At 42.9% G+C, this 19,242-nt stretch overlaps 1 protein-coding gene across 9 annotated transcripts in view; it reads left to right on the top strand.

Annotated features, from left to right (window-relative positions):
* dmd (dystrophin) overlaps nucleotides 1–19,242 on the top strand; it is a 1,998,855-nt gene that overhangs the window by 1,060,082 nt on the left and 919,531 nt on the right. For all 9 annotated transcript variants that reach the window (XM_063050913.1, XM_063050911.1, XM_063050907.1 and 6 more), the window contains one exon: nucleotides 11,558–11,730. In XM_063050913.1, the coding sequence (XP_062906983.1) occupies nucleotides 11,558–11,730 (173 nt within the window). The remainder of the gene's footprint in view (nucleotides 1–11,557; nucleotides 11,731–19,242) is intronic.

Below are 19,242 nucleotides of genomic sequence, written 5' to 3'. Positions count from 1 at the left end.
ATGAAAAAGCAACGACCAGGCATCGGGTAGAAGAACCTGAAATCCATCTCTCAATCAACCTGAAATTCTTCTGCCGGCATGTGCTGAAAAACATTAATTAATAATTGAACAAAAATTTACTTAAAACATTGAAGTTAAATTAAATTTAAATTACATGAAATATATGCAAAGTAATTAAATAAACATTAAGGCTAAAGCAGGATATAGATCTGTGACAGAGTTGGGTGAATTTCTACCTGTGGAATGTAATCCTGCTGAGTGCAAGGTGAATCATTTTGGGAAGTGAATACGCCAAGACATATACAACTGATAGGATACAAAGGAAACTTCTCTCTGAATGACTTCCGTGTTCTTTCTTTGTTTCATTTATCTGGAGAAATACAAATTTCAGTGTTGTATATGGATACATGCTTTGATAATAAAAGAACCTTTGAACCTTAGACACACACAAAACGCTGGAGGAACTCAGCAGGCCAGGCAGCATCTATGGAAAAAAGTACAGTCGATGTTTTGGATCGAGACCCTTCAGCAGGACAGACCTTTTTTCCATAGATGCTGCCTGGCCTGCTGAGTTCCTCCAGAATTTTGTGTGTGTTACTTGGATTTCCAGCATCTGCAAACTTTCTCTTGTTTGTTCTTTAATCTTTGAAACAGGTAATCATTTTTAGTGGAGAAAAAGATTTATTTTGACTATAACCCATTATCCAGCTGTTCTCACGAAGGGTGAGAAGTTGGGATATTGCATCTGCTTATCTATGCAATGCATTTTTAAATGTTATTTTAAAATTGCCCTTTTGTGTTGACTGGCTCACGCTGACCATGAGAAGTAGTTTGAGATTGACCTGCTTGTTTTCACCGGCTGAACTGTTTTTTTTCTTAGGAGACCTGAAAATTCTGGATGTAACTGAATTATTGGACTTTTTTTTCAGGAATGTAGCATACCCACAAAGTATTTACACTATATTGTGGTTATATTGCACATTGTATGTGCAAGGAGCAAGGTAGATGAGGCTCCCCTTCATACTGACATTTCCAGTGGGGGGGGGGTGGGAGGGGTGACAGTTTTTGTCCTATGAAATTGAGATGTCGCCTTATTTTCTGAGGTGTTGTGGTTGCTCGCTTCAGTTGGCCAACATATCGCATGATGGGGGAACTGGACCTGAGCCATTCCAGCTGAATGATAGGGAAAATGTGTGGTTCTCTCCATGGTCCATATACTAAGGACTGTGCAAGGACTGTTATTAAACAAATAAATATTTCTTTGATCTAAATTGTGCTTAAAATAAACAATGCAAATGTCTTCTCAATTCCTGAAAATATTATGGCAAAGCCCAAAAAAAGAGGGGTATTCACTCAGTAATCATTCAGAAATTCTGGAAATACTTCCATTGTTGAAATCATCAGCAATGTCTGAGAAGGAACCTGTGGGTGTGGGAAATGTAAAGCATATTTAATGCATCTTGTCTGAGATTTAATCTTACTGGTTCTCTCATTAAAAATCCAACCCAGCATGCTGCACAGATTAGTGTTTGCCTTTACTGTTCAAATTAATTGAACTGCTTTCTTGCTGATAAAGAAAGATCCCATGCTGGAAGAAAGAGAATAATTGTGTTGCTGAATTTATTAATGTCCATTACTGTAGTGAAGCTTCAGAAATAAATGTGCATGACCTTCAGTGTCAGAGCTTCCCAGTCATCTAAATTGCAATCTGTAGGCATGCATATTTCCTCTAATCATGCAATATTTTGAGTGTTTGATGTTTATGTAATTACACTGGAATTAATTTATCAACAGATTTACAATTCTTCTTAATGTTATCTTTAGAGCTGAAGTCCATGAAACAGTTGATTTTCTTCTACCTCACTGTAATTTTAATGAGCCTTCTTGGTGACAGTACCCGATGCTTCTCATGGGTCAGGCTCCTGGCTCCACTAAAAGGAAATAAAAAACTCATTTCAAATTCAAGAATTTTCAATCCTGCAAAACCTTAAAGTAATGCCATATTGTAATATTGGCAGCAAGACGCTCCTGTGTGCACTGTAGCTTTGGCACAGTGATGTGTAGCTTGAGGGGACTGGTTAATTCCAACTTGCTTCCTTTCTGTAGATGCCAGGGTGAAACTGATACAGAAAGATGATAAAGCAATGCATTTAATTTATTTTAAATGAAAAACATATTCAGAATTTTCAAATGATGCAAGGAGATGCGGTGTTTCCATATTCTTCAGCAGTAGAGAACGAGGAGATGTTAATGCAGGGTTTAAATCTCTTGTATTTAGATGAGGAGTGAAAAAGAAGGGTTGTTTTCTCTGAGAACTGCAAGGCTGCAGAATTCATTTCCATATTTTTATAGCTCATTATAGTTTCTCAGCATTATTTATTTCGTATTTGCACAATTTGTCTTGTTTTGCACATTGGTGGTTTGTTAATCTTTATGCATAGTTTTTCATAAATACTGTTGTATTTCTTTACTTTCTTGTAAATGCCTGGACAGGTACTTTGCATGTATGGGTACTTTAATGATGAATTTACTTTGATTTAGTATTCTTTTATCATTTGCAAGCAAGAGTTAAAGAGGAAATGGCAGAATATTAAAATAAACTACATTAAAATGCAAAACTACGACAGATCAGGGCGTTCCAGAATTTGGAGTTCAATTCTGGTGCTGTTCTGCAAGATGTCTCTGTACATCCTCCTCATGAATGTGTGGGTTTTCACTGGATTTTCATGTTCCCTGCCACATTCCAAAGAAGTATCGGTGGTGATTCTTTATTTTAGGTTATTAATATTGGCTCAGTTATTTTAAGTCAATGTATTAGTGTGTTCGTTAGTTACAATTTATATTTGGACCACTGTTTTTGTTGTGGCATTGCATGTTAAATATGATTTACATTTACAGTGAGGTTGAGGAGAGAGCAGGAAATTTGCAGAGATAAGGTCTTTCATTGTACTCTGCCTGAGTAAGTAGTAAGTCATTCATATGTCTTTTCAAGCTATTAAGAAACTTTGATCATTGGGGAAGATTGAAGAACTTGAGTCAAGATTGCAGTACCAGAGGGACATTAGGAACTGCTGTGTATTTTGCTTTTCTGAAAAATGGCTCACACCTACCATTTTGGATGCAACACTGCAGCCTGATGGCTTCACCATTCTCTGCAAATATAGGATAGCTCAGTCTATTAAAGGTAGAGGAGGTAGAGCATGCTTTATTATTAACTCATCATGATGCACAAGTGTGGCGTTTGTATCTCCATCCTACTCGCCTGACCTGAACCATCTAGCAGTCAAGTGTCATCCATTTTATCTGTCAAAGCAGTTTTCCTCCATCGTCCTGGTAGTGCTGTACATTTCACCTCAGGCCTACATCAGACAGGCTCTGGAGGAGCTGAGCACCATAATCAGTAGTCAAAAATCAGTGCACTCTGATGACTTCCGTATCACTGTGGGGGATTTCAACCAGGGCAGCTTGATGAAGTCTCTGAACGTGAAGCACCAACGTGTTATCTGTCAAACCTGAGGAGCCAACACACTTCAAAGGTTTCAAAGGTACATCTAATATCAGAGAAATGTATACAATATACATCCTGAAATTCTATTTTTCTTTGCAATCATCCACGAAAACAGGGGAATGCCCCAAAGAATGAATGACAGTTACATGTTAAAACGGCAAAGCCCCACCCAGTTCCCACGCGTAAGCAACGATCCCCTCTCTCTCACCAGCAAAAAAAAAAGCATCGGTGCCTCCCACCGAGCACTCAAGCATTCAGCAAAGCATCAGTAAAGACACGGACTTGCAGTATCAAAGACTACACGTTCACCCAGTAGTCGACATACCATGGGCTCTCTCTTGCTCCCTAATAAAGGAAAAAGAGTTGTCTCTGTTTCACAGCGAGGGGGGAGACATAACGAACAAGCCGCTGATTTACGATGTTAAAAGTCCGTTGCATCGCTTTTTCTGAGCTCTGTGCCCAAAGAACTCAAGTCTCTGGACACACAGCCAAAGATCTTCCGTCTTCCACAACACACCAATTTCCTGCAGAAGCACCGACCTCAAGTCCACCCGCCTCCAGAGCCACGAAATCCCGAAACTCAACTAATCTTCTAGGCCGCTTCCTTGGTACATCGAATAACAGCCAGTCGTGAGACCCCGAGAGCAGGTCCTATTTCGGCAAGGAACCCAAGTCAGCATGTAACTCCAGATCAGGGTCTTCAAAAGAACCCTGAAAGGGAAAAATAGAGATATTGAACATAGAAATAGAGCTGGTTCTGAAGATGCAAACAAAGAAGTCGCCATTAGGTGCCATTGTCTCTCCTAAGCTCCACCCTTCACTTGACCACTGTTATACCACCATCAAGAATGCTTACATTGTCATTCTCTGTCTGCACTGTGGAAAGTCCGATCACCTGACTTTACTTCTACTCCTGGCATATAGGCAGGAACTAAAGACTGCAGCACCAATTTTGAAGACCAAGAAATTATGCTCAAGGGAGGCAGAAGACTGATTGCAAGACTGGTTTGAGTCGGTGGACTGGACAATATTCAGGGATTCATATTCAAATTTGAACAAATATGCCACAGATGTCACCAACTTCTTCAAGACTTATGTAGACGAGTGAGTGCCTTCAAGAACATACCAAACCTACCTAAACCAAAAGCTATGGATGAATCAGGAATGTTGCAGTCTATTGAGGACTAGATCTGTGGCATTCGAGACCAGTGATCCAGAACCATACAAGACGTCTGGAGTTGGTGCACAAAGGTAGCGTGCAGTGAAACTGTCCTGTGACTGTCAGGTGACTGTCCTGGATGTTTCTTTTGCAATCTCAAACCGTTATTGGACATTGAGTGCCACAGGCCTGCTTCCGTTGTTTGGTGGTGTTACGTACACGCAACGGTTTAAGAGAACCGGCAGCAATAGAACACACCTGGAGTCTGGTTTTGATGTTAAAAACCACTATTTATTAGTAACTACTTAATATAGTAATTTAAACCAGGTAAACCAAAAGTTAGCAGTGTTGGGCGTAAATATAATTCCCAAACTCGTTCAAGCTCGGGTGGCAAGGTTTAAAGTCTTACGATGGTAATGTAAGAAAGGTCAGTTCAATGCTCGGAGTTGTTGTTGTGAGAGAGATATTTGTAAGCCAAGGTGAAATCCACCATAGGAGAGGAACAAGTAAACAGGTGCCGTTAGTCTTTCGTTGTCAGCTCCGAATCCACTCATGAAGTATCACCAACAGTGATCTTCACAGAATATCCTTCCTCACAAGTGGTTACCACAATACCACGCCCAAATTCAGCTATGGGTCATCCCAAAGTGGTGGCCACAGGATACTCAAACTGAATCCACCTATGGATTATCACCAGCAGTAGCCTATCACAAAGGGTACCATCTTCAGGGAAAAACTACCACCCAGGCAAGGGGTAGACACACCAGTAGATTCCACAAGGTTACCCCAATCACACAACGTGATAGCCACTTATCCAGTCCCATGACCTACGAAGTAACTCCAACAGTAATTTGACATAGGGGTACCTTCTTCAGAGTGAAGCTACCACACCCAAGCAAGGGTTAACACACACGTGATATTCACAAAGGTATTCCCTAACCAGAAAAAATAACCCACTCCAGTGGATCAAACTATGTGACAATCACACATTCGCATTTGCTGGAATCAAACTCACCCTTACGGGCTACTTGGAGAGAGTCCAAACAGTGACCCCTTTGTCACTAGGTTTTGTCTGTTTCAAACCTTTCGCTCTTCTCCTCTCTGCAACTGCTTCCAGATGCAGCAACATATGAGAGTCATTTATCAAGATTCTGGATCGATACTGAACTCACCCCTTGTGAGCTACTGAAAGTTTTAACCAGCGACGACCTGTCACTGGTGTCCTTCCATGATCGATGCCAGCTCAGACTCTGACTGTGAAAACGAAAGTGTCCTTGTAAAAGTCCAAACACGCTGCAGAGAAATGTAAACAAGCTGCCAGTGAAGAATGGCTCCGTCTCTCTCTCTCTCTCTCTCTCAGTAGAAATCATACAGAATAGGAAAAAAATGGCTGATACTCAGCACTCTTTCTCTTTTGCATCTTAAAGTGACAGTTCACAGCAAAGTGAACCCTAGGGGTACATAACAGTGGCGAGACAGGAGGCGAGGCAGCAATGCTGACTTTGCAGTAGTAAGGACAGGCCTCAAGCCACAGGCTTACGTGCTGCTGCAGTCCAGGTGAGGGACACAGGAGGTGGTGTAGCATGGCATCTGTACTCAGTTGGGGGTGGCCTTGCCTGTTGGTGTTGCCCTTCAGTGTGGGATTGGTGGAATTACAAGCTGGACTGCCAAGAACCATCAATATGCGGGACTTCTCGCTCAGGGTTATGGGTTAAAAATATGTTTTCTTGCATGACTATATTCTTCTTCTTCTTCCTCCCTCTCTCTCTCTCTCTCTCTCTCTTTCTCTCCCTCTCTCTCTCTCTCTGTCTCTGTCTCTGTCTCTGTCTCTGTCTCTGTCTCTGTCTCTCGCTCTCTCTGTCTTTCTATATGGAATGTATGTATATGTTTTTGCAACTTGGTCCCAGAAGAACTTTGTCTTGTTCTGCTGTATCCATGTATGGTTTGAATGATAATTACACTTGATTTAATTTGATTAATTTTTAAAATAGATTTTCTATTGTAATTTATAGTTTTTAAAAATTATTATGTATTGCAATGACCTGCTGCTGCAAAATAACAAATTTCATGATGTATGCCAATAATATTAAATTTGATTCTGAGATGGTAATGGAAAACCGTAAGCAGAAACTACACTCATTCTCGGACACATAGAAAGATTGAACATGGAATCTGCCAGTCAAGTTCACATTGACAATCACCCACTCATTTATATGAATATTACTGCAAAGGTATTTGGTTTGCTGACCGCAAAGTTCTAAACTCAAATAACAATCTTAAGCCTTATCCAATACAGATAGCTACGGGTACCTTCAATAAAGAGATGTTATACTGAAGCCACCGAATCTTCAAAGGCTAGATTGCTTCCCTCTTTATCCTACATGGCAAGTTTCGCTGCCAGTATCCACTACTTCAGTGGTGCGTCCTCCCTCTGTACCACGTAGGAGATACTTCCATCAAACAAAGTAGATTAAACACAATTCATTTATTTTTGGTGATGCAAATTTAAACTCAGACAAAATTCTTAAAAGACATTTAAAACTCACAAACTTTTTCTACATTATAAAAGATTTCCAAATTACAAATGATTTCCAAAATATAAAGGAATTCCAAAACACGGGTACAATTTCTATAAGCTAAAAATGACTACCAACGAGTTGTAGATCAATGAATCATCCATCGCAGAAATCGAAGGCAGAGAAATGGATTCTAGTCACCGTCTTTCTGTCATTCTCTTTCCTGTTCTTTGACCATTCTAACAATCCTGACTGATCTCTAATATTTATACGGTCTATTTTTGCCACACAAGTGATACTTTTTCAGATACCATTTCACACAGCACGTCTAAAAGCTTCTGAGGAGAGAGTTCACAGATACCCAAAATTAATGCTATGATGCTGACTCTCTGAGCACACAAACCTTCCAACGATTAATAGATCAGCTATTGGATGTGCTAGGTGATAGTATCAACCTGATCTGCAAGCTTCCTTAAACTAAATAACTTAGTCAGTGTTGTCTGGTTTGAAACAGGCCAATTAACATAACCTCATTGTCTTACACTGCACCGTCTATGTTCACAGTCTATGAGCTATAGACAGTGCTGTTTGTTTGCAAAGCCATAATTTCAACTTCAGGTATATTATTACTTGCCATTTATATTAAGAACTGAAGACTGGCTCACATTTGTGACAACAAGCTGAGCAAAAAATATTAGTTGGAAGTTTAACTTACCCAAAAATAACTCTTTGATCTCCGGAAATGCCAGCTGCTGTGTTAGAAGGCTGAGCTTACCAAATAAAACTCTTCCGTCCATGAAAGAGTTTGTGTTGGCTTCAAAATGATGGATTGAAACCGAGCTGGTGCTGTGATGCAAACTGTACAGGTTCTTGATACTCCACTATGTTTGTGATAATGAATAAGAACAGGAGAAATAAGATTGGAGTGGACCATTTATTTTTCATTCATTTTTGCCATTTCATTTAATAAACTTCAACCTTCATTCTTCAGCTGGGCCAGTGTTTATCTCTTGAATAAAAATGAAAGCGCTGAACTTGTCTCAATCTTCCACTTTTTATTGGCGAACCTGTGGGCCATAATGATAGTAAACACCTTTTGTCTGTCAGAAATTTTCATGCAAAATATCCACAGAAATTTAATACCATAAATTTAATCAAAGTTGAGTTTATTGTCATCTGTATAGTCACATGTACGCACAGGTACAATGAAAAACATATTTGCAGCAGCATCATAGACACAAGGGATCATATAAGCAGCATTCACAAGAGAAGTATAAACACAATTAGAAACAGAAAAAAGAACACAATTAGAACAGAAAAAAAATGATGTTCATTTTAAGTGATCAAAGTAGTCTTCATGCTACTCAACTGTATTGATTGAGGTTTTGTTGGTTGGTTCACATACCATATGGTTGAAGGGAAGTAGCTGTCTTGAACCTGATGGTGTCGGACTTCTGGATTTTGTACCTCCTGCCCAGTAGTAACTGCGAGAAGATGGTGTGCCCTGGATGATGAGGATCTTTGAAGGCAAGTGTTGCCTTTCTGAGGCAAAGCTTTCTATAGATCCTACTGATAGTAGGGACAGATGTTCCCATGTTGTGTTGGGCAGAGTCCACTGCACTTTGCAGCTTCTTACATTCATGCACATTTGAATTGCATAATGCAATGGCAGGGCACTTTTTGAAATACCGTGAGTTATTGAACATCAGCAGAAGTTTGTAAAAGTGCTTGGGCACGAGCTGAATCTCCTAAATCGCTTAAGAAAGTAAAGATACTGGTACGCTTTCCTTATAGTTGCTTGTACATGTTGGGCCCAGCTCAGTCAACTGTTATGTTAATAGCCAGGAATTTAAAGCTGCTGACCCCAACTCCAATTCCAATGTATACTGCTGCATGTTTGTCCTCCTATCCCTTCCTGAACTCTTCAATTTTGCTGACATTGAGCATATAGTGAGCATATTGTCACTATATGATTAATGTTACCATACTTCTACTAAGATTACCAGTTTTCATGTTAAATCAGTGCAACCTAATGAAACTTAAGCCAAAAAGATTTCAAAATTGAGATTTGTCCGTTAATACTGGAGGGAGATGAAATCTACTTCAGAATAAAATTAATTGTTCATCTCAGTACAAGAGAATGTTTATCAGAAGAAATATGTGAACACCAGACAAACAGCATCCATGGTCAGCATTGAACCTGTGTCTGTCTCCATCACTATGAGTCTTCAGCTGTACCAGCTGTGTCACTGTTTGTATCCGAGATGAGGATTTTCACATGGAGTTGTGTATCTATGGAATATTTTGCCAGAAAAGGCTGTGGGAGCAGGGTTCTTGTATATATATAAGTTTGAGGTAGATTTCCAACCAGCAAGGGAAAAAATGGATTTGAAGAATGTGAGCTTATTGAGAATCATTGTGCCCCTACAAATTAGCCCATTAGTTTGCCATCAATTGCATCCTTCTTCGTTCCAAAGGCATTATTCCCAATTCTACCTGTAGGGCTGGTACTGGTGATGTTTTAAAAGCTCCACTGCACACTCTCAAGCCTGAGCCTGAATCGATTCCAGTTTCCTTATAAAAGACCTAGCTGCTGATCCATATGCTATATTTCCATAGTCCAACACAGGTCTTACTAAAGCCATATACATTCTCTTCAACGCTGAACAATTTGCTCCCCATTCCCTACCAGTCAAACATCTCAACACATTTATTACTTTTTTACATTTCTCCTCAACTTTCCTGATATGGTCTGCCCATCTTAATCATGAATCAAATATAGGTCCCAGAAATTTAAATAATCCAAATTTAAATGAAACACCAGACAGGATTGTGTGAGGAATATCAGGAAGAGGAGTCAATAGAACATGTAGTTCTGAGTTGCAGGAAGTATGGGATACAGAGAGAGATGATGAGAATTAATCTAAGGGAATCGGGGGTGCAGGAATTCACATTAAAAAGGTTGCTGGGCATTGGTGAGAGAGCACAGGTTAGGGTATTTTTAGCTTTCTTAAGGGGTACAGGGGTTTTTATAGGATATGACGGATAAGCAGGAATAGGGTACTAGGATGGCCAAAGATGGGAGGATAAAGTGTAGGTTAGGGTGTATGTGTGTGTGTGATTGGGTGAAGGGATTTGGAATGTAAGTCTATTGCACACTCCGGAGCAGAAGGTGGCGGTAATGCACCATTAAGCTGGGTGCCAACCGCCGTAAAACAAGATGGAGAAGAAGCAGTGAGTTTATTGAAGAGTAGAGCAGGCTCGGAGTGTGAAATGTCCACTCCTGTTCCATCTGTAAGTGGCCTTGTAAAACATAACACAGCTGCTTTTCCCTTTTTTTGTTTACCTTTGTAATCTTAAATACCAAGATTGCACAATGTGTGATGTTTTCTCTAATTAAAAATGAAGTACTCAAATTACCAGCAAATTGCAAGACGATCAATATATTGCAATATCTGCATGACCCCAATAATCCTACTCTTCTTTAAAGTATGCACATTTTCCAAAATAACTTTATCACCAAAGGGTTTATTGGCAGTTTCTGCATCGAAAAGGTATACATTGATTTTGTTTCATGGTTTGTTAACAGAAGTGAATTTGAGGCGGAGATAATTTGAGTGCGTGGAAAAACACATTTTGTTCCAAATCATGACAATCATGGTTACACACATAAAGGTTGCTGGTGAACGCAGCAGGCCAGGTATCATCTCTAGGAAGAGGTACAGTCGACGTTTCAGGCCGAGACCCTTCATCAGGACTAACTGAAAGAAGAGCCAGTAAGAGATTTGAAAGTGGGAGGGGTCACCTGTCCAGCTCTTGGCTCCATCCCTCCCCCTCCAACTTTCAAATCCCTTACTCACTCTTCCTTCAGTTAGTCCTGACGAAGGGTCTCGGCCTGAAACATCGACTGCACCTCTTCCTAGAGATGCTGCCTGGCCTGCTGTGTTCACCAGCAACTTTGATGTGTGTTGGGGGAGGGGGATGCCTGGGCTGCTGCATTCACCAGCAACTTTTATGTGTGTTGCTTGAAATTCCAGCATCTGCAGATTTCCTCGTGATGACAATCATGGTGTTTTGTTTCTTATTCCTTAGGACATATAGGAATGTAGTCCTTCAACTGTTGGATAAAGGCCTCTTCATGCTGGTGGAAGTGCAATGGCAGTGTTTTCTCCATTGATTATCTTGATCTATTTACAGCCCAGCAATGGTACTATTTCCAAAACGGGTTGCAATGGTTGAACTTTTTCTTTTTAAAATATTATATGGATATCTTGTGTACGTTTGCTGAACATTTTTATCAACAGACACAACATTTTTCATCCATTCCAGTCAAACTTAATCCTTTGACCCTATTCATTTCTTTTCCAAACTCAGAATGTGAAAAGGCAGTTGGAAAAGCTCTCAAGCCAAGTGGCATCTGTACACAGCCAGAAACCTGCAGCTCTCAGGAGTGTCTCCTACCCAGATGTTAACCGTATTCAGGACGCAGTAGCTGAGCTTGATGATAAGTGGGAAGATGTGAACAAGATGTACACTGAACGTCAAAGGTAAGTAGCTACTTCAAAAAGACTTTAGTTCAATCTTTAAAGAAGTTTTCCATCTTTGATACTGGAACATTTTCTTTTGGGGCGACAAGGTAGCATGTGGTTAACACAATGCTTTTTGTACCAGTGACCTGGGTTCGATTACCACTGCTGCCAATTTGTACGTTCTTCCCGTGACCGCGTGGGTTTCCTCCGGTGCTCCCACAGTCCAAAAACATACTGGTTGGTACGTTGATTGGTCATTGTAAATTGTCCCATGATTCAGCTTTCATCAAATTGGGGGATTGCTGGGCAGCATTGCTTAAAGGGCCTATTCCATGCTGTATAAATAAATAAATGAGAGGTAGGAGTAAATGGTAGTAGAGGTAGTACCATCTTTTAATTACATTGTGATTTACAAACACTTAATGTATTTGCCTGAAATCTTTATCTGTGCTATTTTAGTAGGTGAGAAAGGAATTTTAGATGACTGTTTAAGCATTCGCACATCAGTATCCCACAGTGCAATCTCAAGGCTAACGAAGCTTAATTACTTCTATGAGTGGACTGGCTGAGATATTCATGTGAAATTACTTTGAGCACAATTTTGGTGGAGGGTTAATGACTGCACTGAAATAGTACACGAGGGAATTTTACTTGATTCCTTTGACCACAGTTGTACTGGAGACAGGTGGGGAATCTCATGCCTTCAATACATCGGTATTTTACTAAAACAAAAAATGATTTGTGTATTACAATTTAACAGCAGCAAACTACTAACTCTTGGATTCAAAGAAACCCAATGAGACTGTTAAGATTATTTTCAGATAAAAGCTGGATCTCATCACAATACAGTTGAAAGCAGGAAATTAATTAATTATCCTTACCTTTGGGCCAGAAACAAAAAAAAGAATATAAGAAATGGCAAACACGAAAAAATCTGCAGATGCTGGAAATTCAAGCAACACACACAAAATGCTGTCTCGGCCCGAAACGTCGACTGTACTTCTTCCTATAGATGCTGCCTGGCCTGCTGCGTTCCACCAGCATTTTGTGTGTGTTGCATATAAGAAATGGTATTTGAATTCCATCAAAAGCCAAGATGTTAGAATCACAGCACTACTAATTATTTCAGAAATACTAATATTATTTGACTGTCAAAAAGATGCATTGGATTGATGCTAAAGGAAAATTTAGGTACAGTGAAATTTTTATGAAGTGTTTCCATAATGATTTATTTTATTGCATGCAATATACAAAGCTTGCACTGGCAGCATTTGGTTGAGACATGGTCAGCTTCAAATTTTAACCATGTAGACAAGTTGCACTCATAAACTGACAGTTTCACCTCATTTGTGAGTCATTGTTCAACTGTAGTACACAGACAGTTAGCTGTACGATATATAGCAATCTCAAGGCCATGCATTAGAAGCACACAAGGCGAGTGATGAAAGTAGTGCATCATTTCAGCAGCTTAGCCGCTTCAAAACTCACAAAATTAAAGTGGATGCAAGTAACTCTTGATCCTGAAAATAGAGCAACTGTAGACATTTAAGGAGTGCCTTCTCTTTCCATCTTTTAATTGACTTACTATGAACATAACATATACTATCAGCAATAAGACTAGAATTTGACCTTTTTGAAGTGGATAAAATTATGAGAAAGCAGAGATAAAAGGAGTTTATAGTCTTTTGGTTACCAGGAAAAGGGAATCAAAAATTAGCAGATAGAGATTTAAAATGAGAGGGGGAAGATTTAAAAGAGACTTAAGGGGCAACTTCTTCGTGTATGGGGCGAGACAAACTTCCAGTGGGAGTGGTAGAGGCAGGTACAATGACAAAATTTGTAAAACGCTTGGATAGGTATGTGGAAAGGTTTTGAGAGACTGACAAGTTAGTGGGTTAATCCATGAGTAAGATATTGATTTCCTCCATGACTGGCAAAAAAAATTGGGGTTCTGACTTTTGCTTGTTAAACAGTGACTTCTGGTGTAAAGAGTTTGTGAAGTTATGAGGTGAGTAAGGCAAATGGTGTTTAGCATGACTGAACAAACAGCTGCTGACACTCATTGTCTTGGTAGCTTTTGTGAGTTACTAGTGACCTATCTGTGGAACGATACAACAGAGAAAATATCTTCTCATCTGCCGTAATGATGACATGATCATTGTTTCACGTGGTATATCGAGGCTTTTTTCGTTTGTGAAGCAGGAATTGTCGAACAACCTCCATTTTCTTCGAGCTAATGTGGAACTGGAAGGAGCTTTTAGATCATTTGAATGGAGGTTGCAATGTAATTGATATACATGTACTTGCTTTCACAGATAACGATGTTACCTTGATCTGAGGAAATTACAATTGTACTGCTGCCAGCTCATCACAATTTAATATGTCATATAAACAGTTACACTCAAGCAGAATAATGTAATATCATCAAATATTTAAAACTAAAATCATTCATTAATGATACTGCCACCTTTGACATTTTAGAACATGCTAGAATATAATTAAATAACCTAACTAAAATAACTAATGTTTCTTTTCAAGTAGGTGCCACTGTTTCTGAATGGATGAAGTGTCTGTGGGCTTTCATATTCTAATAGAAACTCATTTGTTCTGGAAAGAAGCGTTATGTAATTGTGAGGTTAGCTATTTTCCAATCTGTTGCTTTTCGCTATTGAAAAAACAAAATTCTCACTGATCAGAAAGATTATTGACAATAGTGAACTAGGGTCTCAAGGTGAAAAACATGATGAAGTGATAAATCCAGCCAAAACACCATGAGTTTATTCTCTAAGCACTCCTAGCTGCCTGCTCGCAGAACATATTCAAGAATTTTTGTAAACACGAGGAATTCTGCAGATGCTGGAAATTCTTGCCACACACATCAAAGTTGCTGGTAAACGCAACAGGCCAGGTAGCATCTCTAGGGAGAGGTACAGTCGACGTTTCGGGCCGAGACCCTTGGTGTGGGAGACAATGGCCTGGTGCTCCTTAGTGGGGTCACACTCGAGGGGTAAATAAGAGGAGGTATCTGTGAGTTGTCGCTGTGCCTCGGCAAGGTAGAGGTCAGTACGCCAGACTACAACAGCACCCCCTTTATCAGCGGGTTTAATAATAATGTTAGGATTAGTGCGGAGGGAGTGGAGAGCAGAGCGTTCCGAAGGAGTGAGGTTGGAATGGGGACAAGGTGCGGTGAAGTCGAGACGGTTGATGTCCCGTCGGCAGTTAGTGATAAAGAGATCCAGAGCAGGCAGAAGACCAGAGCGGGGTGTCCATGAAGAAGAGGAGGGCTGAACACGGGAGAAGGGGTCATCGGTGGGGGTGGAAGAGTCCTTGCCGAAGAAGTAGGCTCGGAGACGGAGGCGGCGGAAGAAGAGTTCCACATCGTGGCGAACACGGAACTCGCTGAGGTGTGGGCGAAGGGGGACAAAGTTGAGGCCCTTACTGAGGACAGAGCGTTCTGCCTCCGATAGTTGAAGGTCGGAGGGGATGGTAAAGACCCGGCACGGATGAGAGCTGGGATCAGAGGGGGGAGGGGGGAGGCTGGGGGTGTCAATGGAGAGGGGAGGGTTGGGGTGAGAGGAAGATGGAGCCTCTGAGGATCCAGGAGCTGACAATGGGATCTGAAGGAGACGTGATTGCAGAGTATTGGTGGGGGAAGGGGAGACGGGAGTCACAATAGCAGCATATAAAGACCCGGCCTGGAGTTCAAGGCTGGAGTCGCAGTTGGTGGTTGCACAATAGCAGCATATAAAGACCCAGCCTGGAGTTGCATATAAAGACCCAGCCTGGAGTTGCATATAAAGACCCGGCCTGGAGTGGCATATAAAGACCCAGCCTGGCCTGCTCTGGATCTCTTTATTGCTAACTGCTGACGGGACATCAACTGTCTCGACTTCACCGCGCCTCATTCCCATTCCAACCTCACTCCTTCGGAACGCTGTGCTCTCCACTCCCTCTGCACTAATCCTAACTTTATTATTAAACCCGCCGATAAGGGGGGTGTTGTTGTAGTCTGGCGAACTGACCTCTACCTTGCCGAGGCACAGCGACAACTCGCGGATACCTCCTCTTATTTACCCCTCGATCGTGACCCCACTAAGGAGCACCAGGCCATTGTCTCCCACACCATCACTGACTTTATCCGCTCAGGTGATCTCCCATCCACTGCTACCAACCTTATAGTTCCCACACCTCGCACTTCCCGTTTTTACCTCCTACCCAAGATCCACAAACCTGCCTGTCCTGACAGACCTATTGTCCCAGCTTGCTCCTGCCCCACCGAACTCGTTTCTGCATACCTCGACACGGTTTTATCCCCCCTTGTTCAATCCCTTCCTACCTATGTTCGTGACACTTCTCACGCTCTTAAACTTTTCGATGATTTTAAGTTCCCTGGCCCCCACCACTTTATTTTCACCATGGATGTCCAGTCCCTATATACTTCCACCCCCATCAGGAAGGTCTCAAAGCTCTCCGCTTCTTTTTGGATTCCAGACCTAATCAGTTCCCCTCTACCACCACTCTGCTCTGTCTAGCCGAATTAGTCCTTACTCTTAATAATTTCTCCTTTGGCTCCTCCCACTTCCTCCAAACTAAAGGTGTAGCTATGGGCACCCGTATGGGTCCTAGCTATGCCTGCCTTTTTGTTGGGTTTGTGGAACAATCTATGTTCCGTGCCTATTCTGGTATCTGTCCCCCACTTTTCCTTCGCTACATTGATGACTGCATTGGCGCTGCTTCCTGCACGCATGCAGAGCTCGTTGACTTTATTAACTTTGCCTCCAACTTTCACCCTGCCCTCAAGTTTACCTGGTCTATTTCCGACACCTCCCTCCCCTTTCTAGATCTTTCTGTCTCTGTCTCTGGAGACAGCTTATCCACTGATGTCAACTATAAGCCTACTGACTCTCACAGCTATCTGGACTATTCCTCTTCTCACCCTGTCTCTTGCAAAAATGCCATCCCCTTCTCGCAATTCCTCCGTCTCCGCCGCATTTGCTGTCAGGATGAGGCTTTTCATTCCAGGACGAGGGAGATGTCCTCCTTTTTTAAAGAAAGGGGCTTCCCTTCCTCCACCATCAACTCTGCTCTCAAACGCATCTCCCCCATTTCACGTACATCTGCTCTCACTCCATCCTCCCGCCACCCCACTAGGAATAGGGTTCCCCTGGTCCTCACCTACCACCCCACCAGCCTCCGGGGTCCAACATATTATTCTCCGTAACTTCCGCCACCTCCAATGGGATTCCACCACTAAGCACATCTTTCCCTCCCCCCCCCTCTGCTTTTCACAGGGATCGCTCCCTATGCGACTCCCTTGTCCATTCGTCCCCCCCATCCCTCCCCACTGATCTCCCTCCTGGCACTTATCCTTGTAAGTGGAACAAGTGCTACACATGCCCTTACACTTCCTCCCTTACCACCATTCAGGGCCTCATACAGTCCTTCCAGGTAAGACGACACTTCACCTGTGAGTCGGCTGGGGTGATATACTGTGTCCGGTGCTCCTGATGTGGCCTTCTATATATTGGCGAGACCCGATGCAGACTGGGAGCCTGCTTTGCTGAACACCTACGCTCTGTCCGCCAGAGAAAGCAGGATCTCCCAGTGGCCACACATTTTAATTCCACATCCCATTCCCATTCTGACATGTCTCTCCATGGCCTCCTCTACTGTAAAGATGAAGCCACACTCAGGTTGGAGCAACAACACCTTGTATTCCATCTGGGTAGCCTCCAACCTGATGGCATGAACATCGACTTCTCTAACTTCCGCTAATGCCCCACCTCCCCCTTGTACCCCATCTGTTGTTTATTTTTATACACACATTCTTTCTCTTACTCACCTTTTTCTCCCTCTGTCCCTCTGACTATACCCCTTGCCCATCCTCTGGTTCCCCCCACCTTGTCTTTCTCCCCGGACCTCCTGTCCCATGATCCTCTCATATCCCCTTTGCCAATCACCTGTCCAGCTCTTGGCTCCATCCCTCCCCCTCCTGTCTTCTCCTATCATTTTGGATCTCTCCCTCCCCCTCCCACTTTCAAATCTCTTACTAACTCTTCCTTCAGTTAGTCCTGACGAAGGGTCTCGGCCTGAAATGTCGACTGTACCTCTTCCTAGAGATGCTGTCTGGCCTGCTGCGTTCACCAGCAACTTTGATGTATGTTGCTTGAATTTCCAGCATCTGCAGAATTCCTGTTGTTTGCGATATATGGGCATCAGCAGGCACAGACTCGCACGCGCAGACAGACGCGCACGCGCAGACACACGTGCACAGACGCGCACGCGCAGACACGCGCACAGACGCGCACGCGCAGACACATGCACAGACGCGCACGCGCAGACACACGCGCACAGACTCGCACGCGCAGACACACGCGCACAGACTCGCACGCACAGACACACGCGCACAGACGCGCACACGCAGACACACGTGCACAGACGCGCACACGCAGACACACATGCACAGACTCGCACGCGCAGACACGCGCACACGCAGACACACATGCACAGACGCGCACGCGCAGACACATGCACAGACTCGCACGCACAGACACACGCGCACAGACTCGCACGCACAGACACACGCGCACAGACGCGCACACGCAGACACACATGCACAGACTCGCACGCGCAGACACGCGCACACGCAGACACACGCGCACAGATGTGCACACGCAGACACACATGCACAGACTCGCACACGCAGACACACATGCACAGACTCGCACGCGCAGACGCATGCACAGACTCGCACGCGCAGACACACGCGCACAGACGCGCACGCGCAGACACGCGCACAGACTCGCACGCGCAGACACGCGCACAGACTCGCACACGCAGACACACATGCACAGACTCGCACGCGCAGACACACGCGCACAGATGCGCACACGCAGACACACATGCACAGACTCTCACACGCAGACACGCGCACAGACTCGCACATGCAGACACACGCGCACACGCAGACACACATGCACAGACTCTCACACGCAGACACACATGCACAGACGCGCACACGCAGACACACATGCACAGACTCGCACACGCAGACACACATGCACAGACGCGCACACGCAGACACACATGCACAGACTCGCACGCGCAGACACACGCGCACAGATGCGCACACGCAGACACACATGCACAGACTCTCACACGCAGACACACGCGCACAGACGCGCACACGCAGACACACATGCACAGACTCGCACGCGCGCAGGCATATGCCAAGAAAAAAATACGAAGTGAGATTCTGAACATGCATAATTTGTGACTTGCCGAACCAGAAACCAATTTATTCAGGAATGGATTCAAAATAGGTGAGAGCAAATTCAGGTGAGTTCATTGAAGTAGATAAGTTTTTTGAAAATGTAGGTTAAATAATTTGGTGAAGAAATTTTTGAACCTCTGGGGTTCTTGTCCTAATTGAAAACTATGACAAAGTCTCTTTGTTTCCAGATGTGGCGTATAATGAATTTACTGTTTGTGTGGGAGACAGAAACATGAGAGCTGCTGCCTCACAATTCC

The sequence above is a fragment of the Mobula hypostoma genome, chromosome 6 (genome assembly GCF_963921235.1).
Source record: "Mobula hypostoma chromosome 6, sMobHyp1.1, whole genome shotgun sequence".
Classification (NCBI taxonomy): domain Eukaryota; kingdom Metazoa; phylum Chordata; class Chondrichthyes; order Myliobatiformes; family Myliobatidae; genus Mobula; species Mobula hypostoma.
Note: the sequence above shows the minus strand (reverse complement) of the source record. Positions and strands in the feature narration are given on the sequence as shown.